We start from the raw sequence: 26,872 nt of genomic DNA, 5'->3' as shown, positions 1-26,872 counted from the left end.
GGGTAAGAATTTTTGTGTTTGAAACCTTCCCCAGAAATATTTGTTTGACTCGTAAAACCGTAATATAAATGCATGAAAACACATTTGTGATGCGTTTTTTAAAGTTTTTCTAGCTCCCCCTCCCCAAACAAAAAATCCTGAACACAGCCCTGACTGATACCTTGCATTTTTGGGACGTAAAGTGTGCAACAATGATTTTATTGTTTATGCTTGCCCAACCTAAGCAAGACTTGGAAGATTCCCTCTTCATCCCTCTTCTGCCCGTCACTGCTGTCGCTTCTATACGAATAGATAATTTTTTATATATCATTTTTATTAATAACTAATTTACTTTATTATTATTAGAAATATTGTAACTTTAATCTTAATAAAAGCTCGTTTATGTTTTATTGCTACAAGAATACATATAAACATATACATATAAACATAAAAGAATACATATAAACATAAAAGCAATAAAAGAGAATAACATGACTAATTATTTCTAATGTTTTCCTTAATCCAGTCCAAATGAGAGGTTATACGAGTAAAAACTCCTGGATATTTAGCATCTGCACATTTACCTTTCCGACCAAAAGACAGCAATCCCAGCAAGTAATAACGTCCGTTTTCAGCAATCACTTGTGTAAGCGGGCCTCCAATATCACCAACACAAAAACCATTTCCTGGGGCTTGAGCACATATCTGCTCCTCTGTTATTCCCTTCCAGACCTTTAAGCAATCTTCTTGTTCAACAGTATTGAGATTAGCCTCTTGCAATATGGAGAGATATTCATCTCCAGAAGAGACGCTTCCCCATCCTGAAAGGATAACGTTACCGTTGGTCAACTCCGTTTCTCTTAATTCTCCGTCAGGTAGACAAATAGGAAGTATGCGGTCTGTAAACACAACTCGATTCGTAAGTACTAAAATAGCAATATCATTCTTAAACCCTGTTCTTCTTTGAATATATTTTGGATGTATTACAACTTTTTCTACTGGGATTTCGATTACATCCGGATCAGTTTCATCATCCTGGTTGTACTCTCCTAAGCGTACCTTGTAAATGCCTTCTAGTTGCACGCAGTTTGCGGCCGTCAGCACATGTTTGTTAGTAATTAATGCCCCTCCACATAACGGGTAAAAATCTTGAATTATTAAGGCCATCCAAGGATGGCTACCAACTAATGCTTCTGAACCACCAACGATCGAGGAAGATGTATTATTTCCTTGGCCTGGATCAGTATTATTTATGGAATTACCACCCATCCAAGCAGGAAATCCGAAAAACGTGCGAATTCTAGAAACTCCACAAATTTCTTGTATGTTCTCAGTTAGAATCGGGGTAGATATAGCCTCAGGCTCGTTGTTAAATGGAGATTCGCTGACCGAAGTGTCTGAAAGAAGGAGAGCTGGATAACACAGAGGACTTAAAGAAAAATAAAAATATTAAAAACATATATTTACACAAATTAAATCTAGTAAAGGTAAACAATTGGGCTTTTGGTCTCTTAGAATCAAAACCGGCTCTTGCCAAAACATCACCTACCCAGGTTGAACAAATTATGTTATCAGATGTTGTACCACTAGCATAGATCAAGAAAACCCGTAACTGCTTTATTATTTCATAAATTATTACAGCGTTTGAAATATCACGCTAGAAATGACCAAAGACCCGTCATCAACCAATTGTTATATAATACAGCAAGTTATCAGTCTATTTTGAGGTTATTTTGCCTGTAATATGAATGTGGATCCAACCATTTATGATATTGAATAGTAAAAACAAAGTGAAATTGTCTACAGCACCTGTGACTCTTAGAATGGATGTCTGGAAGTTGTCTACATACCAAATGATTCTGGTTATTCATTCTAAGCCTGATAGCTTCATTGAGTTGGAATTTATTTGTGAGAATTTTAGAGCAAGAAAAATTTGCACGGTTTCAGTGAAGGGAGGGGGTTGGCGTTTTATCAAATAAAATTGTGCTAAAGAGAATTTTTTCAGGCGGAATCGTCCCAAAAAAATTTTCCGGGAAATTTTCCCCGATGGTGGAATTGTCCGGGAGGAACTTTCCTGGGGGAATATCTTACGAGGGAAGAGCTTTCTTCTAAGGAGTGATTTGTGGGAGGGGGAATTTCCTCTGGGGGAGGCTAGATTTCTTCGTACTATTTAAAAAACGATTAGAAATTAGATAAAAACAAGTTTTTTCAGCTGAAAGTAAGAAGCAGCATTGAAACTTAAAACGAATAGAAATTATTCTGTATAAGGGGGGCTACTGCCCCCTCAAAACCTTGCTCTTTAGGCTAAAGTTTTATGTTTTGTCCCATTTCCATAAGAACGACTCTTGAAACAGTTTTAAAATGCTTAAGCATGACAAGCGAGGCATTTAAGAGAGGTTTATCCCCTTATAAATGGGAATAATTTCTGTTTGTTTCAAGTTTCAATGGTACTCCTTAATTTCAATTGATTTTTTTTTTTTGCATTCAATAGGTCTAAAGAGAGAATAAATTAAAAAAAGTTTTTTCAACAGAAAGTAAGTTCAAGGATCCACTACCACATTCTACCTTTTCATCAATTAAGTACTATCTATAATTCAAAAGCAAACTTTTTTGTGTATTTCTTGAGTGGCCATCGCATGCATATTAAGTTAGAATTTCATACCTAAACAGATGTTTTGCCATCTATCTATCTACAGGCAGCTCCCATTTACACATAGAATTCAGCGTTTGGTTGCAAAACTTAGAGCCAAAGACCGAATCATTCCGTCTTACCATAACCGAAAATAGCCTTACATAATGAGAACTTTCGGTAAATTTTGACTATATTATTGACTTATTATTATTATTATTGATTATTATTTTTATTTATATTGTTATTGATTATTGACTTATTATTATATTATTATTGTTATTATATTTCATTATTATTATTATCATTATGTTATTGACTTATCAATAAAGTGAACATACCACTCGATGCCTTTTTTTATGTTCTTTACGAATTTAAAAATCGCTTCTATCGTAACTTCAAATTTAAGCACTTTTTTAGCTCTTGAAAATGACCAAAATACGGGGTGTAAAAAGGTTTAAACACTGGCTTCGAACTTACTGTTTCATTATAAGCCGTTTTTTTTTAATTTTATATAACCCACAAGCACTGATTTCCCACGATTAAGTTGAATAAATAAATTTTATTTTGCCGTTTATGCCGTTGTCTTCTTCCTTAACGCCGGATATTCAATTAAGGTTTGCGTTTTCGGTCGTTTCCGACAAAATAATACTACGTTTTCTCAGCGGCATAAACCCTACCATGAAAAGGCGCTCAACGTAAATATCATTGATCGTACTCAAGCTAAAAATTCTGAAACTTTGAAAGCACCAGCCTAAGAAGAAGATTTATCTAAAGTCTTAGCAAGTGTTGTAGACTTATTACATAATTCATATCGTGAACAATGTAAAAGACTTTTGACCTATCTCAAAGAAAATGAAATGTACAAATTGATGACAAAAAAACTTAAGTTTTAATCAACGACCAGACCTACAATCTAGTTGGTATAATATCATATTTGATTGCAAATCGTAAGAGACTTAAATCCTTTGATAGTCATTTGTATAAAATTTTAAACTCATTAAACTTTCCAAAAAGTTCTGTTGGGAATAAAAATATATTAAATCGATTAAGGGAATATGATCTAATACCGGAAGATTTTGTAAAATCATTTTTGGAAAATACTAGCACATCAAGTGGCGGTGATGATTTAAAAGAAATCAAACGAAGGCGTCTTAATATCAGCGAATCACCAATTAATGTGCAAAAAGGTAGCAGAAAATTCAAACTACGTTTACGTTCAAAACGGCCCAAGTTTTTGAATTTTGGAAGTTATGAGAATATTGACGAAGCGGGAAGTTGAAGTTCCCCCGGAAAACTTGCTCGAGTCACTGAACTTGAAAAGATGCTTGTAAGAGAACATTTACAGAGTTAGCCAAGCTACAATCTTCATTGAAATAATAGAGTTTACAGTAGTCATTATCGGAAAACTAAAGCTTTTTCACTATTGTATATATTACAAGCAGATTTTTTTGACTTTAGACAAGGTTCAAAGAAACTTGAAGTTGCTAAAACTCTAGAAGGTATTCTTGAGCGAGATTGTTATAGAATAATTCAAACAGATCGACGAAACGGATTTGTAAATCAACATGTTAAAAGGGTTCTATCGAAATATGATACAGTGCCCTATGATAGCCATACTCCAATAAACGCGGCACTGGCTCACCATTTAATAAGAACAGTTCGAATTTTAATCTCGAGATACTATACATTGAAAAATAATGCTGCTTTTATTCATGGTTTAGATAAAATCATGATGATTTATAATCAGCACCTCATTGATCTGCGCAATCTTAGTCCTTTGGAATTTCATCACGGTGAAAATACACTTGACATTTTTTTAAACAATATATAAATGAAAGGCAAGTGAAAAAGAAGCAATTAAATGTTGGTGATATAGTTCGATTCAATTGAACTGGTAATATTTTTGAAAAGGGGAACTGCTTGTGGTCCAAATAACTTTTTAATGTGCCAAAGTCACAGACACTAAACCTGTAACGTATCGTTTACGTGATAAGAAAAATGAAGAGATTCTCGGTGGTTTTTATCAATATGAATTACAACAAGCTAAAAACAATGGAATGTATTAGATTGAAAAGATATTAAACAGTTGAACGTGCAAGGATAAGAGACAGTTGCTTGTTCACTGGCTAGGATACAACTCTGATTTAGATTCGACGATTATCGCTGAAGACGTTCATAATACCTGATGATTTCTATTTGATATTCATGTCCAGTGTCTGTGGCCCCATCTTTGATGGTTTGAATAAAACAAGTGATTTTTGACAAACCTTTCCTCTGCCATTAATTTCGATGGAAAATATGAAGTTTCTCTTGTTGATTGTATTCTTAAAAATGCATATGACATCCTTAGAAAAGATCGTACATATGATATAAAAATTAGAGCAAACGATTTGCCAGTGTATGGTGGGAAAGAGGAATAGATAAAATCACTCAAGTCCTTTCTTTTAACCTTTCTTTTAACCCTCAAATACGAAGGATATGAAAGTATGAATGATTTGTATTGTATAAAAGAAAGATCTCTGCTCGTAAGAATGATGCATTCCATTTTAACTATTCAATGGAATATGGTAGGCTTTATATTAGCCCTGGCAAAAAAATATATTGCTCCGGTTACCGTGGATTTTGCCTCCTCTACACCAAATGATAAGGGCTCTAGGAAGAATTTTAAAGAAAGTGTTTCAGAAAATATTATGTCTGGCAAGCGATCCCTTGGTGAGGGATTGAAATCACGTTGAAGCGGAAAAGGTTTTAAAAGGACAAGAAACACCTCATCGCTCATCATTCTCCAATCAGATCAGAAGCAAAAACATCACTCTTGACAAAAAAAAAAAAAAAAGAAACCAAGAGTAAAAATTGTCAGATCGAAAAGGATTTCTTTTCCTAGAAATGGGATATCTACCATATAAAAAATATCATCCCTCAGTCACCTCATCATTGAATTTTTTCAATGCAGAAAATGTTGACGTGAGTCTAAAACATCTCTCAATGAGTGTAAACCTCTCTGGGACTTTTTGGTCTTATAATTTTTTGAGACTTAGAATTTTGAGACTTAGAATTTTTGGACTTGTTTGATTTTGCAAATATTTGTTTTGAAAAAAGCTCCATGAAAATACGCTTATTTGAATCAAATGTGTTGTATGAGAGCTTTGTGAAAATCAAATTTGTGTACTCTGTTTTTTCCCAAAGCTTGATGAAAAGTTTGGTTCTTTGAATCGAATAGGTGGTTTAAAATGGTTTGTACTCTGTTTTGCACAAATTTGAATGAAGTTACACGTATTTTAATCAAATAGATGGTTCCACTGTTTTGTACTCTTTTTTGACCAAAGTTCGATGAAAATACGTTTCTTTGAATCAATTGTGTGGTTCAAAGTGTTTTGTAATCTGTTTTGCACAAAGCTTGACGAACATACAATTCTTCAATCAAATGTGTGGTTCAAAATATTTTGTGCCCTGTTCTGCCCAAAGCTCGATGAAAATATTCTTCTTTGAATTATATCAGTGGCTCAAAATTTTTAGATTTTTTTGGACTTTAGTTTTTGGACTTCAAATTTTCAAAGAAGCTGGTTCAAAATCTTTTGCACTCAGTTTATTTTTACAAAGATCGATGAAGATAGGTTTCTGTAAATCATGGTTCAAAATGTTTTGTACTTTGTATTGCATAAAGCTGGGAGAAGAAACGTTTCTTTGCATCAAATGTGTGATTCAAAATGTTTTGTACTCTGTTTTGCACAAAGCTCGATGAAGAAACGTTTCTTTGAATCACCTGTATGGTTCAAAATGTTTTATACTCTGTTTGGCGAAAATCTCTATAAATTGGAGTCTGAAATAGAAGAGTTAGGTTTTTCACTAAAGTCTCAGAGAGATGAATCGGGTTCTTTTCAGAGTTAGAGACATATGAAGTGGGAATTTATCAAGGCGCAGTTAGACACACACCCTACTACTAGCCTGAAATACGTGAATTATATTTTTAACAAAGTCTGAGAGAGATGAATCGGATTTTTTTAGTGTTAGAGACATCTGAAGTGGTAATTTATCAAGATTCAGTCAGACACAGACACTACTATCAGCTCAAAGTGGTATACAACAGTCTGAAATAGGTAAATAAGCTTTCCTAGAATCTAAGAGAGATGAATTGGATTCTTTTTAGAGCTAGAGGCATATGAAGTGGGAATTTAAGAAGATTGAGTCAAATACAGACACTACTATCAGCTCACAAGCGAAATACTAGAGTCTGACATAGGAGAATTAGGTTTTTTTAAAAACAAAGTCTTAAAGTAATGAATCGAATACTCTTTAGACTTAAACATATGAAGCGGTAATTTACCTAGATTAAACCGGACACAGACACTATTATCAGCTCACAAGTGGTACTAGAATCTGAAACTAGTGAATTAGGTTTGTACCAATGTCTGTTAGAGTTGAAACAAACTATTTTTAGAGTTATAAACATATGAAATGGGAATTTACCAAGGTTCAGTCAATTACAGACACTACTATCAGCAGCTTAGTGGTATACTAGAGTCTGAAATAGGTAAATTAGGTTTTTACCAGAGTCTGAGAGCGATGAATCAGCTCCTTCTTAGAGTTACAGATACATGAAGTGGAGAATTTATCAATGTTAAGTCAGACACTCACACTAATACCATCTCACATTTGGTAAACTAGAGTATGAATTAGGTGAATTAAGGTTATACCAAAGTCTGAGAGCGATGAATCAGATTCTTTTAAAAGTTGGAGACATATGAAGAGGTGGACTTTATCGAGGTTCAGTTAGACACATACACTAATTTTAGCTCACAAGTGGTATACTTGAGTCTAAAATAATTGAATTTCGGTTTTACCGGAGTCTGAGAGAGAAAAATCAGATTAGTCGTAGAGTTATAGACATATGAAGTGGGAATGTTTCAAAATTCAGTCAGACATAGACGCTACTACCGGCTCAAAAGTTGTATACCAGAGTCTGAAATAGATGAATTAGGTTTCTACCAAAATCTGAGACGGATGAATTGAATTCTTTTTAGAGTTAGAGACATATGAAGTGGGAATTTATTTAGACTCAGTCAAACAGAGACACTGCTACTGTTCACAAGTGTTAGACTGGAGTCTGAAATAGTTGAATTAGGTTTTTACCAAAGTCTGAGAGACAGATGAATCGGAATCTTTTCAGAGTTAGAGACATATGTGGCGGGAATTTATCAAGATTCAGTCAGACATCTAGAGTAATCCTAGCTCACAAGTGGTATACTAGAGTCTTAAGTAGGTGGATTAGGTTGTTACCAAATTCTTAGAAAGATATGAATCAGAACTGTCTTAGAGTTAGAGACATATGAAGTGGGAATTTATCAAGATTCAGTAAACAACATTACCGGCTAACTAGTGGTATACTTGAGTCTAAAATAGATGAATTAAGTTTTTACTAAAGTCTGAGAGAGGGAATCGAATTCTTTTTAAAGTTAAAGACACAAGAAGTGGGAATTTATAAAGATTCATTCAGAAACAGACACTACAACCAGCTCACAAGTGGTAAACTAGAGTCTGCAATTGGTAAATGTGGCATTTTACCAAAGTCTGAGAGAGATAAATCGGATTCTTTTTAGAGTTAGAAGCATATGAAGTGGGAATTTATCAAGATTTAGTCTAACACGGACACTACTACAAGCTCACAAGTGGTATACTAGAGTCTGAGCGATGGATAGGATTTTTCTTAGATACATATGAAGTGGGAATTTTTCAAGATTTAGTCAGACACAAACACTACTACCAGCTCACAATTGATATACTAAAGTGTGAAATAGATGAATTAGGTTTTTTATAAAGTCCGAGGGAGATGAATCAGACCTTTTTTAGAGTTTGTGACCCATGAAGTGGGAATTTACAGTAAGAAACAGACACTATTATCAGCTCACAAGTGGTATACTAGAGTCTGAAAACTAGAGTCTGAATAAGGTATTTGGCAAAAGTTTGAGTTTGCGAAAGTTTGCAAAAGATCTTAAAGACTGCTTTGGACTTTAATTAAGTATTAATTAATTTGGTATTAATTACGTGTTGTGAACTTGAATTAATTCAGTAACCGTATCTAATTCAGTTCTTATTTCGTAATATTTGCTATGGTTCAACTTGACCTAAATTCAGAGTGAATTTTTTTTTATTTTAAACTTGCATTAATTCAGTGGTTTAAACCCGAATATTTTCAGTGACCATATATAATTTTTGATTTCATATCATTAAGAAGTGTACTGGGAACAAGCAGAAGAGAGAAGGAACCTCCCGCAAGCGATGTATTATACCCGCCGATAAGAAGTTACCCGTAAATTACGGGGAATAGTTGAAGGGGTCCTTACACTTCCCTTGTTCATAGGTTCCTTCATTAGTGGTTTGGATTGACAAATTTGCAAGGAAAATGGACTTTGATCTTGAACCTTGGGAATGTTTAGTTTTTTCCCTCGTTCTGAACTTTCTTCAGTATAACTTAGAGAGAGGAGTAGATGTAGATCATACAGTTATTTTGAAATCAGCAGTTGACTTTTTTGAGCTGGCTGATATTACGAAGGGGAAGAAGCTGCTGTGGGAAAAGCTGCCGATTACGGATGCTTGTCCTAAACGCACAGGGTCAAATGTTCTAATGAATCACCTGAAGGACATGCTTGAACAGTTTGAGAAAACAAAAACTGAGCCTTTTCCTATTATTCCTGTTTTCGTGATACGTTCCCCCACAGAGGTTTCGTGTTTGCCTGCAGCTCTCGGCAAAAATTAATACTTTTCATCAGACCTTGCTGCAAATTAAAGATAAGGTGACTGCTTATGATCTCCACTTCCCATGATTACCCGGGGACGGTGCTGCTTCTATTCCAGTTGTAATGAATCAAGCAACAATCGTTATCACGAAGATACCACGTGATCTTGCCAACCTTTCGAAACAAAAAGCTGTGTTTGATAAAATTGCCGGACATGAATTTTTTGATAATATTCGTGCCTCCGGAGACAGAATAATAGTGGAGATTGACAATGTTGCGGCAGGCGGCTTTTGCGTTTCGGCCCAAACAGTCTTACGTGGATCGGATGTAAAGTTTCAGGAGGGAAGTTCTACGGAATCGCAAAAGCGATTGGTGACTTGTTTCATTTATCTCTGTTCAAAAACTGTTCTGGAGTTGCTAAAGCCACCCGGATTGGAAATTTCTGGATTGTCAAGACTGCCTTTAGTGACCAAGGGTCTCGTATTTCGGCTCCTAGACTGGGGTTGAGAATTGAATATGAACTGATTCCTATTTATGAATTTAAGAAAATCCCGAGATGCTGTAACAAATGCCAGTCTCCTGAACATCTAATTGTTAACTGTCCTACTACCTGATATAAATGTGCTACATGCTATGGCCCTCAGGAGTATTGCAAAGACACCCCATGTACGGATCCGATAATTGTGCAAACTGTGTTGATGATCATGTGGCATTTAGTTTTCGTTGTCCTTGTCTCCAGGCGAGGACAGACGGCTTTTTGCGAACTTTTCACGAAGGAATCGTGATCACGTTGTGTTTAGTACCGATGCTAGACGGACTCGGAGTAGGCCTTCTGGTGGCCTTGTGTGTTATATCAGACGGAATCTTGCAGATTTATTACCAGTGTGCTACCACTCTTCTGAACATTTTCTAGCTGTGAGACTTGGTGACTCTGTCCTAATTAATGCTTATCTGCCACATGTTAAAAAGTCGGTAGAGTCCGTTCTCGCGTTTTACCAAGTCTTGTGATAAGCTACAAGGTCTAATTAGCAGAATTGAATCTCTTGGGTATTCATGGCTTCTTGCTGGTGATCTAAATTGCAAAATTACTATATCATCCAGTTGATCTGAGACCTCACTAAATACTCTACCAGCTGTGCATAGGATTATAAATAAAGATTGCAGCTTCTCATATATCAACAATAGTGGAGCAGTTTCTGATTTTGACCATTGTGTGTGTTTGCCTCTTCTTCATTCCTCTGATGTTCATGTCTACGACGAGGAAAAAGACTATGACCATCTCCCTCTTAATTTAGATCTATCTATTAGCTCTCCAATCAGTTTCAGCGCTCCTCCTAACCTAAAAAATGGATTTGCAAACGTGATTGGGATAATGCAAGTTGGTAACTCTATTTTTCGACTCTCATTTTTCTGCCATCCACTATTTCGGTGCCTTCTCATCTTCCTGGCGCTGGTTATTTTGTCAGTGATGCTCGTGGTAAGTTAAACTATTACTACAGAAACATCGTTTCTTCAATTAAACAAGCTAAAGCAATAGCTTTTCCGTTGATTCGCGTGCAACTTAACACCCGTAAGACCTTTTGGAAGTGTGTTCCAGAAATTAAAAAAGTAAAGAACCAAGCCAAGTTTTGGTTGAAAATATGGATTGCTTGCGGTAAACCTTTTAGTGGGCAAGTTTTTAGCATCAAGCAGAGAACAAAATCGGCTTATAAGCGTCATCTTCATGCAGTTCAGTTTTCGGGCGCTGAATTTCTGACTAATGGTAAACAGTAGCAAAATGTCCTGAATGCGTCGAAACTCGAAGCATCTTCTTCTAGTGATATTATTCCAAGATTTTCGTGGATTAAACATTATACGCGCATCTTTTCCGCTATTATTTATGATGTTCATAACCGTTTTACTGCTTTAATGGCGTAGGTTCTTCCTAATAGTGTGAGCCAAAGACATACCTGTTGATAAATCTAATATTGTGAAATGTTTTCGACGGTTAAAGTCGAAGTCTTGTGATCTTGATGGTATTTGTGCGGCTTATCTTGATCTGAGGTCAGCTGAGCTTCTGTCGCATTTTCAGCTATTATGTCAGATGTGCCTTTCAAGTTCTATTGTTCCTGATTCATTTTTATGTGGAAGTGTTACTTCTATATTAAAGAAAGGAAAAGATATAAATTCGTGTAATTCGTACAGGCCGATAACCGTCGCATGTACTCTATGTAAATTATTTGAGTATGTTTTACTTCCACATATCAATGAATTTGTTAATTATGAGGCTAACCAGTTCGGCTTCAGGTCAGGTCTGGCCTGTCAACATGCTCATCGTGTGGAGCTTATTAAGGAAGCCACTCGGAGTAGTTATAGTCTTCATTTTTGCACCCTTGATATATCTAGAGCATTCGATAGTGTTTGCCATGCTCAGGCTTGGTATGCTCTTAGTCTGCTTCTTATCAGCAGAACTGAGGCCGGTTTAGCGCGCTATGTCCGATCTGTTGCTGGTGCATTTGTAAGAATTGGATTATTGCTAATTGTAGATAAATGTGAACTTCTTATATGTAATAGGGTTAGTTCGTCTCATCCTTTGGATTGCAGTTCTTTTTCCGTACCAAAAGTCATTTCTTTTCGATGGCTTGGGATTTCTGCTTGCAATTCTCTAAATTCTTTTCGTTTTCAGACCATTCAGGATATTCAATTCAAACTTAAACTGGGGTATTCTAACATTGTTGGAAATCGTGGACATTTCCGACGACACGCACTTACAAAGCTGTACTCGATTTTATGCGACGATTCTGTGTTATTTTGTGCTGGTTTTTATATGCTTTCGAATAAAGGTGACGTAAGAGGGTCAAGACGGATCACTATCGAGATTGTAAGCTCTTACTGTATTTACCACGATAATTTCTCACGCCGAAAGTTAATTAGTAAATATCAGGCACCGGATATTGTTCTCTCATTGGAAAAAACTAAGTTCCAAATTAATTGATGAAGCGCCAATCCGTCTTGGTCCTAACAATCATCTTATCCACCTCTTTTGCTAAATTGTCATTTATTTTTCTTGTATTTGTGTTTTTTGTGTTATTTGTTTTTGTGTTCTCTGTGTTATTTGTAGTTCTTTGTTTTCTCCGTATACTCCACTTTTTCCCTTTTGTAAGTGGGTAAGAAATAAATTATTTTTATTATTATTATTATTTAGATCCTTTTTAGAGTTAGAGACATATGAAGTTGGAATTTATCAGTATTCAGTCAGACACATACACTACTATCAGCTCAAAAGTGGTATACTAGAGTCTGAAATACGCGAATAAGTTTTTTTGCAGAAGTTTGAGAGAGAGGAATCAGACCGTTTTAGAGTTAAAGACATAGTAAGTGGAAATTTATAGAGATTCAGTCAGAAATATACAATTATACCAGCTCAAAAGTGGTAAACTAGAGTCTAAAATAGATTAATTAGGTATTTTGTCAAAGTCTGAGAGAGATTAATCAGATTCTTTTTAGAGTTAGAGACATATGAAATGGGAATTTATCAAGATACAATCAGAGACATACACTACTGATACCAGCTAATAAGTGGTATGCTAGAGTCTGAAATAGGTGAATTAAGATTTTACCAAAGTCTGAGAGACATGAATCGGATTCTTTTTAGAGTTAGAGGCACATGAAGTGGAATTTATCAAGATTCAGTCAGAAACAGACACTACAACCAGCTCACAAGTGGTAAACTAGAGTCTGCAATTGGTGAATTTGGCATTTTACTTAAGCCTGAGAGAGATAAACCGGATTCTTTTTAGAGTTAGAAACATATGAAGTGGGAATTGATCAAGATTTAGTCTAACACGAACCCTAATACCAGCTCACAAGTGGCATACTAGAGTCTGAAATAGGTTAATTATATTTTTACCAAAGTTTGAGAGCGATGGATAGGAATGTTCTTAGAGACATGTGAAGTGGGATTTTTTTTCAGAGTCAGAGACATATGAGGTGGGTATTTATCGAGGTTCAGTCAGAGGGATACACTACTATCATCTCAAAAGTGGTATTCTTGAGTCTGAAATAAGCAATAAGGTTTTTACCAAAGTCTGAGAGATATGAATCAGATCCTTTTTAGAGTTAGAGACATAGTAAATGGAAATTTATCTAGATTCAGCAGACATATACAATACTACCAACTCAAAAGTGGTATACTAGAGTCTCAAATAGAGTATTTTGGTTATGTGCCAAAGTCTGAGAGTGATTAATTGGATTCTTTTTAGAGTTAGAGACATATAAAATGGGAATGTAACATGACTCAGTCAGACACAGACACTACTAATAGCAGCTTAAGATTTAGTCAGGAACAGACACTAATACCAACTCAAAAGTGGCATACTAGAATCTGAAATACATGAAGTAGGGTTTTACCAAAGTCTGAGAGAGATGAATCGGATCAATTTTTTTTAGAGTTAGAGACATATGAAATAGGAATTTGTCAAGATTCTGTCAAACACAGACAATAATTATAGCAGCTAACCAGTGGTATATTAGAGTCTTAAATAGGTGAATTAAGTTTTTACCAAAGTCTGAGAGAAATTAATTGGAATCTTTTTAGAGTTAGAGACACATGAGTTGGAAATACATCAAGATTCAGTCAGAAACAGACACATACTACCAGCTCAATAAGCAGTATACAAGAGTATGAATCTGGTGAACTAGGTTTTTTACCGAAAAGACAGATGAATTGGATTCTTTTAAGAGTTAAACACAAATGAACTGGGAAATTATCAAGATTAAATCAAACGTAGACGCTAATACCAGCTCACAAACTGTATATTAGAGTCTGAAACAGCTGAGTTTGGCTATTAGCAGACCCTGAGAGAGATGAATATGATTCTTTTTAGAGTTAGTAACATGTGAATTGGGAATTTTTCAAAATTTAGTCAGACACAGACACTACTACCAGCTCACAAGTGGTATTCTAGAGTCTGAAATAGATGATTTATGTTTTTACCAAAGTGTGAGAGAGATGAATCAGCTTGATTTTACAGTTAGACACATACTAAGTGGGAATTTATCGGGATTCAGTCAATCACAGACACTTTTAACACCTCAAAAGGGGTATACTAGAGTCTGAAATAGGTTAATTTGTTTTTAATCGAAGTCTGATTTACATGAATTCGATTCTTTTTAGACGTAGAGACACATGAAGTGGAAATTTTTCAAGATTTTGTCAGAAAAACACACTACTACCACCTCACGAGTCTTACAACAGAGTGTGAAATAGATGGATTAGGTTTTGGCAGAGTCTGAGAAAGATTAATCGGATTCTTTTTAGTGATAGAGACATAATAAGTTCATCAAGGTTCAGAGACTGAAATAGGTGATTTAGGTTGATATCAAAGCCTGCAAGAGATGAATTGCATTCTTTTTAGAGTCAGAGACATATGAAATGGGAATTTATAAGGATTCAGTCAGACACAGACAAAACTACTGGCTCAAAAATGGTTTACTAGAATCTGAAAAAGCATATCAAGTAGGAATAAATCAATATTCAGTCAGACACAGACACTACCACCAGCTAAAATCTTGTATGCTAGAGTCAAAAAGAGAAAGACAAAACACCTACAAACACACAGAGTCAGACACAGAAACACACAAAGAAAGACACTGGCACATGCAAACCTCCTCTTAGACACACAGAGAGAAACAAGCAAACAGGAAGTGGGATACACAGCCACAGAGAGAGAGTCAAGCAAACAACTACAAACACACATAATCACACAAACAGAAACAGAGAGACAGGCAGAGACAAGCAAACAGTCACTCAGACAAATAGGCACAGAGAGAGAGAAGGAGACAAACAAACATAGAAACAAACCTATTCAGACGCAAAAACAAACAAAGACAAACACTGGGACAAGCAAACATCCGCTTAGACACAGAGGCACACACAGAGAAAGAAAGAAAGAGAGAGAGAGAGAGAGAGAGATTAAAATCGGATAGTTTTGATCATCAAGGAATGAATCAATCAATCAACGGGGTTTATTATCAGTTCAAAATATAAATTACACATAACACAACACTTTGTCCATTCCTGGACACCGAGTTCCTTAATCTCTACCTTTTAAACATAGCACACAGTATGGTCACGGCTTGGTCTCTCAGAAAGAACCATATCTCTCATTTATCCAACAAAAATACCAATTATTCTCATGCCTTTGCCCTAGGGGAAAACACCTCCTCGTTAAACCAATAAGAAATTGCTTTATTTCTATCTGTTTATATTTAACTTTATATAAAGACCATTTTAAAAACTATTATTTAAGCAGTCTTTTCCAATGCTAATATATGATTTTTTACTCTTCTTTTAAATGACGCGAGGGAGCTCCCACCTCTCAGCTCTTCTGTGAGCATGTTTCATAACCTTGCGCAAGTTATATTCGGAGCAAAATCCGATCGTAGAGTCGGGGAGAAGGATATTTGCAGGTTTGATGATGATGGGGTATTTACATTATTCTGGTCCGATATTGTTCAATATTGTTTCAATACAGACGGGAGTTCACCAGTTAGAAACTTGAACACAAAGCTCAAGCATTACTGATGATGCAGCAAATCCATTGACAAATAGTCTTCATTTTTTTCAATTAACTTCAACGATTGCTTGTGAATCGAATTGAGCTTTTGCAGGTGAGATTTAAGAGGGTATTGCCAGTCATTGCAAAGTTTTGTTTGACAAGAGCATTGCTTAGCAAGACCAGTCATGGCTAATTTTAGAAAAATCCAAGACAGATAGTCCAATTGATTGAGATGCAAATCTGGCATTAATTTTCTTATTAGGATTGTATAAAAATGATGTTATTTCATTTGTTGGTACATAGCTTTCATCCGTCCACGCGTAATTGCTTGGGCAGAAGAACTAATGCAGATAGTCATAGAGCTAAGACAGTCAGAGAACCTACAGTTTTACGAGTGTTAGGTTAAATGGTACAGCAGAGAGAGAGAGAGAGAGAGAGAGAGAGAGAGAGAGAGAGAGAGAGAGAGAGAGAGAGAGAGAGAGAGAGAGAGAGAGAGAGAGAGAGAGAGAGAGAGAGAGAGAGAGAGAGAGAGAGAGAGAAGCGAAGAGCGCTCATACACACAGGCATTACTGAGCATTTTTAACCAGATATTTGATTCAAAGAAACCAATCTTCATCGACCTTTTTGCAAAGCGGAATAAAAAATATTTTGAACTAGCTCCTTTAAAATTCTGTACAAAGGACATTAGCGTGAGGTTAGGTTACACTAAGTTAACTACTTTTAAATTATGTTCTTTTAGTTTAGGTTAAGGGGGCCGGCCACAATAACCTAATTTAGGCGAACCTAACTTATAAGAAGTTATTTTAATGTATCCTCGTTTCTGTCTTTGTGTGTCTATGTGTTGGTGTGTTAGCACGGTCGGCCACGACAACCTAACCTAAGCGAGCCTAACGTAAAAGATATTAATTACATGTATCTCTGTGTCTGTGTTTGTGAGTCTGAACTGCGTTTTTATATGTGTTTCTGTCTCTTACTCACTGTGCCTGTGTTTCTGATTTTGTGTTTCTATTTGTGTGTTTGTATCTTTGAGTCAGTGTGTTTGTATATTTTTTTCTCATTCCCTGTCTTTGTGCCTGTCTGTCTGAGCGGATTTTTGCTTGTCCCCGTGTCTGTCTTTGTGTCTATGTGTGTCTGTTTCCGTGTGTTTGTATGTGTTTTCTCTCTCTCTCTTTGCCTTTGTGTCTGAGCGACTGTTTGCTTGCTACACGCTTCATTCTCTTTGCTTGCTTCTCTTTGTGTCCGACTCTGTGTGTTTATAGGTGTTTTTGTCTCTTTCTCTTTGTGCCTGTGTGTCTGAGTGGGTGTTTGATTGTCCCAGTATCTGTCTTCGTGTGTTTTTGTGTCTGAATCAGCGTCTTCGTTTGTGCTTTTTGTCTCTCTCTCTCTTTCTCTGCCAAAGTGTCTGATCGGCTGTTTGCTTCTCTATCTTTCTGTCCTTGTGTGCTTGTGAATGTGACTCTTTGTGTTTGTAGATATTCACTTCTCTCTCTCTCTCTCTCTCTCGCTCTCTCTCTATAAGTTTTTGTGTTTAAGGGGAGGTCTGCCTGTCCCTGTGTCATTCTCTGTGTGACTGTGTGTCCCGCTCTGTGGGTTTGTAAGCGTTTCTCTCTTTCTATCTCTCTCTCTCTAAATCTGTGACGCAAAACTTCTACCTATGGGCTGAATGTGCTATTACTATTATCATTATTATTATTATTATTATTATTATTGTTATTATAGTTGATTGGGAATTGGAGATTCTAGCACCATTTTTAAACTTACAAAGTGACTGGAGAGCAAACAACCCTACCCCACATCTCATATCATAGGCAGCGCAAAACCGCTGCCTATGAGCCAAATGTACTAATATTATTTTTGTTCTTTCAGACAAAAGCAGTTCGTATAGAAGGAGTTGTCGTAAAAAATTCGAAAGAAGCTCATTCAATTGGAAACTAAAAGATTTTGCGCCCTTTTCAAGATTCTCCCACACCCATCACTTTCACGAATACATCCAATAAAAAAATTAAAGAAAAGTTGGAAGAGGGGGATGTACCTATACACGAACATAGAAAGCACTGCAAAACAAGTCCGTTTTACAAGGAATAGGTGTGGGAAACATTCCATTGAGCCCTTCCGCTTTAACTGGATGCTCTGACATTTGTGAGTGATACATGGGATCAAGAAGCTATAGTCTAAACTATATTAATATTCGTCTGCAACCACCAAGATATACCTCCCAACCTTTACTGTCACAAAGAGAACGTACTGCTCTTAAACGAGAGGATGTTCCCATCCCTCACACATTTGTTTGAAAAAAGTAGAGCAATTGCTTGTGTTAACAGGCTCTCCGAAACATTTCTATGAAGAGACAGTGGGTTTTCCTGAAATATAGATAAAACCCTGTAAATTCTAATTGATATGTCTCTAACTTTTCACAAAATCCACTTCAAACCTTTCCGACTTTGGAAGAAAAAAATGCCCTGTTCATCTATATCATACTCCTGGTGGAGGGCGGATATACCTAGAGTAGAATTTTACCTACGAACTAGAACTACTCCAAAAATAAAAGCGGGGTAAGCTTAAAGCTATTTATTGCTTAAACATATCCAAAAGAATTTTTTTTGAAAAAAACATATTTACATAAAAATAGTACTTAAAGTTCACTGTTAAACATCCACAAAATTGAACCCCATAATATAGAATAGTTTTTACTGGGTGGTCTGAACTGATCGCGATCATGTGTATCCCCTCGGTATCCACTGCACGAAAAACCTCACCTTGTCTTTGGGCCGGTGATAAGCCCCTATAAATCTAAGATATTCAAACTCATCTAAATTGAAAATTGGAATTTTAGGGTAACAGTTTTGACTCAAAACTTTTTTCTAGTGTTACATTACACTTTACGTACAATACTTCATCTCCAAAAGATTCCATATTTCTCTGCCTTCTTTCTCAAGAGTTCGTAGTTCTTTACTACTTTATTATATGGTGTAATCACTCGGCCATAGAATCCTAGTCTGTTCATATGGGGTAATGTAAAACTCAACAAGCTTTTGTAATATTCAAACATATTATAGTTCACTTTTCAATAATAACAGTCAATTTCTACGTTTTCCACAGAGATTAACAAAAAAGTACATTCAAATATAACACCACAATATAATTTTTTCAAACCAAAAACTTCTGTGTCATATAGTTCAATCATCTTCGAAGCTATTGATGTAGCATTTAAGTAGATAAGAACTTCATCAAACTTTTATACCTTTGCTTAAGGTTAAAAAGAATTTTTAGTTCCTCGATCCTAACAGAATCCAATTGTCTTAGGGTTAAATCATTGCGCAATTAACATTCAAGGCCAGAGAAATTGATTTTGCAAGAGTTCATTGACACCAATAGTTACACAGCTGTGTTTTTTTCCTAGTGCGAGGGGGAGGAGTTGTAAAACCATCTGAATTTATTGCGGGGAGGGGTAATAGAATTTTCAGTATCTTTTGCATGCAAATGAAGCGTGGATATTGTTGCGCAGCGTAGCATGTAAAATATTAAATATTTGTTTCTATCATCATAAGAAATTGAATGTTTTGATGTCGTTCCATAAAATAATTCGTCATATTTTCTTTTTACGCGGCAGTTATTCTGTCTTGGGGTCATACACGAATTTTAACATTGTTTCATTGACTGGTTCAATATGTTTTTTTTTGTCATTGGCATTACTGACTTCATTGACTTCATCTGTTGGTACTGTCGGTGGTACTAAGAAACTTAACAAGTACCTAAATTTATTGTAGTCAAAAGGGCTTTCATGAAATTTTCGATACTCACTCTGCATCTAAGACATTTGGAATTTACCTACTAGCTAAGTTTAGTGTATATAAAAGTGCTTTTATTTAATAATTTTAAAAAGAATTATCTTCTAAGTTAAAAAATAACTACATTGTTCCAAGACCACCCCCCAAAAACAAAATCTAACTCTCAAGAAATCCTATGTCCTTAAGTTAATAAATGTTCAGAATAAAAAAGATTCACCTCTAAGGCTAAGCATGTAAACCACCCAAAGGCAGTTTGTATTCATTTTTATTTTTTATATTGTGCTTTACCGTCCCCTGAAGGTCCAGGTTCAAAAAATATTCCATGAATTAAAATTCAAAAGTTCAAGAATGGGTAGCAGAGAGGTTTGTTTTTAAATAAAGATGATATATGATATACAAACACATACAATTCAATAGCAGAGCAAGTCCATGGAACCTATTGGTTAGACTTTATTTCTAAGAGCATAATTATATCATTGACTTGTTTGTTCAGATGGCTAATGCATTGCTTGGTTACCATAGAAAATCTCTGGCCTCACGTTCGATTCCTGTTCTAGACAAATGATTCATAAATTCAATGGGTGTGGCCAGACGTTTTAATAAGATACTACTCATTTCATTTAATTTTTAATTCATAAGGTGATAAGTGAGAGTGTTTTACAATGCATGTACTAGGACAATTTATTAGCATCGAAATGTTAGTTCAGTTGACTAGCACGTCATTCCTTCATCCTTGGGAGTCCCCAGTTCAAACCCTATGCCAGTCAAATACTTCTTAAATCATCGAAAAATGCCTAGCGAACATCTTAGATCATTACAAAATCTGTTTCGCAATAGCATCAAGAAAGGTAGAACCACCTTGTCCAGGTTTGTTCAGAGCTCGTTGTTCCTCAAGAGCCCCTTAGGAAATCGCAATTACTGTTTTTTTTAAATCTCACTGGTCTTTCAGTGCACCATTAGAACTGCGTTTTCCGGGATTTTCAGAGGTTATTGTTCCTCACGAGTGCCTTGGGGGATGACCTTGATAGAGTTAATTGATCCTCAAGATTGGCTTAGGATTGAATCATTGCACAACTAACATTCAAAGCCAGAAGAATCGATTGTGCAAGAGTTCATTGCGATTTAAAGTGCCTTAGAGTTAAATCATTGCGCAAGTAACATTCAAGGCCAGAGAATTCGATTGTGCAAGAGTTCATTGATCCTCACAAGTAGGTTTGGGAATCACCGTTAAACCTTCTTCATAATATTAAACCAATAAGGAAGATATGAGTAGTGGCTGCAGCTTCACGCTTATCCATATGATGTGTTTTCCTAACAGAAATAATCGGAGGACAACGAGGCCCTCCTCACGTCCTCTTTTCCACAACTGCATCTCATTAAAATTTTGGGATAGTCATTTTGTTCAAAATAGTGTCAAGATTATATAAATTTTAGAGCCTAGGGACAGCCCCCCCTCCCAGAGTCTAGAGACAAGGGCTCAAAATTAAACCCTTGTGGCATATAGCTTTTGTTATGGAAGTGGTAATCGTACATACTTTAAGGGATCCTCATTTGATTGGACATTGAAGGCTGTAGTCTCATTTCAAGTGTCATTAGTGATAAGACGACAGCTAGCCTCAAACCTAACGACAGTTTCTTCTCATAAAAATATTTGATCAAAATTGCGACATAGCAATTTTATTCAAAATAGTTCAAAGATAATTAAAAATGCCTCCGGACGTTGAAACAACCCCAATGAGCACTGGGTTAAAGGTTGTTATATATGTTCCCTGGCATAAAAGGTTTTTATGGTATGTGTGGGAGTAAAAACTTTGAACGTTGATCATTTGATTAGAAATAGGAAGTTATATAGACTATTAAGGTCAAAAATATCCGGAGAAAAACCAGTACCCCTACCCCCCAAAAAACACCCATCATTTCCCGAAACAGATCCTTAGAAACAGCTTTTTTGCTCAGCATTGTTTGGTCTAGTAGTTATGTCTTTGGGGATGTCAATTCTCCCCCTTTAGATTCCTTAGGGCAAAGGCTGTAAGTTAAGCAAATCGTAATTGTTTTCATATAGTATATATTATTAAAAAATTGAGAAAATTTGACCTTTGTTTTCCAAAATGATGAAGGGTATACAGGTTAGCCTTTCATAAAATATCAAGGAGAGTGTTGTACTTAATCGATACACGTTATGTTATGGTACGTCATGGTAACTCTGGAGTAATGAGTATTTTAATTTGGGGCTTTCAGGAAACGATAAGGCAGAAGACCAATTGACGAAAAATGTAATATTTGCAAGATCCTAATACTAATATTATTACTAAGACTACCGCTACCACCACTGCTACTGCTAAAACAGCTTCTAATACTACTTACTGCTACTACTAATACTACTACCAGTATCACTACTACCATTAAAACTGCCGTTTCTGAAGAGTACTACAAAGGTTGTGGATATCGGTATGAACATCTGAGGAAACGTTGATTAGTAAGTTGAACTAGATCAATACATACTATGTACAAACAGATTACTGATATAGGCGAATCAACACTACTTTTGGACCGGCTTACCGTATCAAGATTAAACTTCTGGGGCACCAAGTGGGGAACGTTCAACTGAAAAAACTTCAACCTGTAACTGTTACTACGGCTATTAATATTCTTGCTTCTACTCTTACTGCTACTACTAATACATAACTGTTATTACTACTGCTGTTCCTACTACTACCATTACTGCTATGATACAATCACTATTAAGGTGAAATTTGATAAAATAATGGGGGAGAATTTGAACTAAATTGAAATACAGTATACTGGACATTTATACCGCTAGTACTAATAAGTCTAAGTGCATGAATGTGAAAATTTGAGAGAAAATTGAGATAAACTTAAACTAAATCGAAATACACTACTTACATGCAGTTTGACAAAAAGGCGTATGAGTAGAATGGATTTCAAGAATAGAGTTGGGTATCAAATTAGAACTGTCAGAGAATGCTTAAAGGCAAGATCAATTGGCAAAAAGGCAATGCGTGCACGCTACTACTAATACTACTACCACTGCTACATTTACTATTACTGCTACCATTACTTCTATCGCAACTGCTCGTAAGGCTAACATAATTAAGATGCAAATTTTAGGAAGGACATAATAGGCTTACTACTACTATTACTACCAGTACTACTGCTGTGACTACCATTAAGACTATGCCTGAGGGTATGAAGGTGAAAACTCCAGATATTATTGAAGGAGGAAGGCAAACTGAATCAGATGCGGGTTCTGAAAAGAGCATATAAACAAAATTTTAAGAACCGTTTGATGAGTAAAGATGAAAATTAGATGGCTTGTTGTTGGGGCTGTTGAACTAGCCTATAGACAATAATTCCATCCGAATGTTACTGCTTCTGCTCATACTACTACTACACATGCTAATGCTACTACTATTTCTACGGCTTTTACTTCTAGTGCAACTAAAGCTGAGGCTACTGCTATTACTCTGCTGCTGTTACTCTTGCTACTGGTGCTGCTATTACTGCTACTAAAGCTAAGGGTATTAAAGTGAAAAAATTGGGGAATATTGAAACTAAATTAAAACAAAATATATCCATACAGGTTGTTAAGAGGACGCATCCTCATTGTTCAGGTACGGTTTATGGAATTAAGTTGAAACTTTCAACCTGTGTTGAAACAGATGCTTAAGAAAACAAAAGGTGCTACGCTCATACTACTGCTAATGCTATTAATGCTGCTAAAACTATTGCTAATACGCAGCCATGGGTATTAAGCTTAGGCTTTCAAAGAATTCTAAGGCGGGTATTGAACTAATTTAAAACTGAGCTATGAGCATGTAGATTCTCAAAAATGTGACACAAGAATATTTTAAGAACGGCTTACATTATTAGGTTACACCTTTCAGGGTAGATTGTGTAAGATTTTAAACTAGCCAAAAGAGACTATGCATGCACACTTATTACTACTGCTATGATTACAACCATAAAACGGAATACATTTTAAATTTTTCTCCTTTTCAACTTTAATAAATGAGAAAGCTATTCAGGTTTTAAGGAATAAAAATCAATCTACATTATTTTTTGTTATTTTCAGTGAAGTATGAATTACGTTCTGGTCTTGAGAGGCCAGGGGAATATCAACCCTGAAAAGTTAATTTCTACTTTTTTGTAGTTTGTCTCGGTTATTCGTCGTAATATCGGTTTGTTTTGAGTTTCATTTAGTTATTGATGGTAATTAGTGACAGTCTTACGCTTGTAATGCTTTTTTACGTTAATTTTGCTCGTTTTTAATTTAATAAAGCTGTTTACTCTTCTTTGAAAAACTTATTTCAGGGAAAAGGTTTCTAATGATCGTTAAAATGACTACTCAAATATAAGGGCCTTAAATTTGAGATACAAGTATCTTAAAACACATTAAATTTTAAGCTTAAAGAGTGAAGACAAGGAAGAGATATGAATAGGGGCAAGACCCTTTGATAACTGCTATTCATATCATTTTTAATGTTGGTGTTTACTTTCATTTGAACATTTTCTTCTAACAATATCAAATTATCATAGCAGTATCCCCTCAATCCATCCAGAAAGTGGCCAATCCCTTTTGCATCTGGAGCCAAAAGGAGTTTTCAACTCCTCGTATATTAGTAAATAGTTAATGCAACGCACATAAGGGGGTACATCTGCAGCCAAAAGGAGTGTCCAGACCCTCGTATTTTGGCCAATGGATACACAGGTAGGAAAGGGTATTTTCCACCATGAAGTAATTCAATCGACGATTGTCTACAGAAATGTTGACAAATTCTTAAAAAGTACACCAGAGATAATAAAAATGAAATATTGTAATGTCTGAAAACCACAGTTTTTGGTTGATATATCTTGCACTCAGTTTAGATTCTCAATAATAGACTTCTTATTTCTTTCAAGAAGGTTTTTGATGTAGGGTGTGTAGTAGAATCCATATGGTAGGACAAGAAGATGGAAACATTCTATATTCTTCACTATTTGAAAGATACATAGTCAATGTCCCGTCTGTAAATTCGACGGACTACATTGGCAATGTTAATGGTATTGCTAAGAAAGTGAATATAATCAAGGAAATATGAGGGAATACAAGATGATTTGTCTTTGAACATGTATGAGTCCAACTTAAAAACATAAATCATTTGATTTGTGTTCATGGTGCCAAATTTAATAGAACACAAACAGTATCATCGGGGGTAAATTCCCATTAGGTTTCGAATTGATTTAGCGTCAGTAATACTACACTCTCCTTCAATGGTTTAGCAAAGGTACAACCTAAGCGTATATTGCCCATTCCAAAAATAGTCATATCTTGCAAGTCCACAAAAGTCCAAAACAATGATACTGTGACTTTTTACGAGCGAGGTATCGGTTATACCATTTTTACATAGAGTTGAATCTCGATCTAGGGATTGCATTGTTAATTCATATAGGATCCTATAGGATTTATTAAAGGATAAGTTGCAGAAAAGAATTCTATATACTTTACGCATAGCAGAAGAAAGTTAAAACATTTTTTTGCGTGGGGTACTTGTCCTTGATCCTATGTGTGTAATCCTAAGGCACTAACAGTTTTTTTTCAAAAAACTGTTCACCGTTGATAAAAGCAATTTCAAAGTTGATAAATGAAGAGCCGGTGAATGTACTTTAGCAAGTGGCGATATCTTGTTGATTGGTGATTGTGTGAGGAACGAGCAGCTTGATATTATTTCCAGTTGCTTTTAATTTTTCAATTGCTAAATCAGCAGGATGCAAAACATGTTGTTTTCCTACATGAAGAAATGCCGAGTTGATATTGACATTTGCATCGGGTGATGCATGAAGTTTTTCTCAGATTGAAATGGAACGGAGCGAGTTGTAACTTCATGCCCATATTAAATTTGGGAGGTATCCATTGAGGTATATTAAATATTTAATGATTCAATTTACCAACTAAACGCTACTTCTTGCTTACTACCCAAGTGAGTCCACGATATGTATCAACATTAGATCTGTATTCATAGCCCATCGCCTTAGCATTTAATTTGATCTAGGAAAATAGAGTCGTTAAAATAAATTGTATTTAGCTTGCATAGTTTAATAGATTGTTGATAGTATACACCAATACGCCATTTTTATAGACACTTATATCTCTAAGCAAATTGCGTAATACACCATTTTCATAGGATAATCAATCAGTAGCGGTGGAAGTTTGATTGTCAGACTTTTTCCTCTCCAAAACATTTAAATAAATAAATGGGGCTGATAAATATATGAAATAGTCTTCAGGGGAATAAATTTGAAAATGGTACAAAACGTAATGTCATCTTAAGATATGAAAAAAAAGTTTAAAAATTTCTTAGTTCATAAGAAAATGTCACTACAAACATTATTCTTCTATTAGTGAAAATACCCTAAGGTAGTGTTCATGCTCTTTTAAGTTTTGATATTGCTCTTTGCCTCCCCCTGAAGGTTCATGTTCAAAAATAATCCATGGATTAAATTCAAAAGTTCAAGATTGGCCAGTAGAGAGGGCTATTTTCAAATTAAAGATGCTATATTACATACAATCCCATAGAATTCGGTAACTAAAGGGATTATAAGTGTGTTTTGTTAAAACTAAACAGTAAGAAAACTGTCCTTTACACTAAGCATACGAGAAAAATACGCATTTGATCTGGATATGAAATCCCTTTATCCGGCGGCAATGTCTCATTACTCTTTGCCTTGTGCGGGTAACGTTTAGCTTAACAATCCTTGTGGTACATATTTCCCTGACATTGCGAATGTTTAAGAAAATGAACCGCAAAAATGGCTGTCTGAAATTAATGGAGAAATATCTGTGAAACTTCATGACTTGCTAACAGATTTTGGTTTCCCGTGCATAAACAGACCAGTGACATAGGACTCTTTAAGTCCATGTAATATTTCTTTGGTTGAAGATGAGGGTATGCACTGGACACCTTGAAAGTAAAAACTCATTGCAAACCTTCATCCAAAACAGTATATTATTTTACACCGCATTCTACTGAGAAGGACAAAAGGTTTCAAGATCACAAAGATCCAAAGAGACCTCCAATTTGACCAAAAGCCATATTTGAAGACGCTTATTGACGCCTTTGCCAGCAAGTGTTCTGAAGCAAAAATAAAGGTTGGAAAAGAAATCTTTAAAATCATTTTAGATTCAGCTTTCTACAAAATGTG

General features: G+C 35.5%; 1 protein-coding gene across 4 annotated transcripts in view; it reads right to left on the bottom strand.

Moving 5' to 3' along the window:
* Positions 1–368: 368 nt before the first annotated feature.
* The window catches only part of LOC136033144 (uncharacterized), a 283,627-nt gene continuing 257,123 nt past the window's right edge, over positions 369–26,872 (bottom strand). For all 4 annotated transcript variants that reach the window (XM_065713788.1, XM_065713789.1, XM_065713785.1 and 1 more), the window contains one exon: positions 369–1,376. In XM_065713788.1, the coding sequence (XP_065569860.1) occupies positions 475–1,376 (902 nt within the window). In that variant the 3' untranslated portion in view covers positions 369–474. The remainder of the gene's footprint in view (positions 1,377–26,872) is intronic.

The sequence above is a fragment of the Artemia franciscana genome, chromosome 11, assembly GCF_032884065.1.
Source record: "Artemia franciscana chromosome 11, ASM3288406v1, whole genome shotgun sequence".
Taxonomy (NCBI): Eukaryota; Metazoa; Arthropoda; class Branchiopoda; order Anostraca; family Artemiidae; genus Artemia; species Artemia franciscana.
The sequence above is the reverse complement of the archived record's forward strand: the minus strand, read 5'-3'. Positions and strand labels throughout refer to the sequence as shown.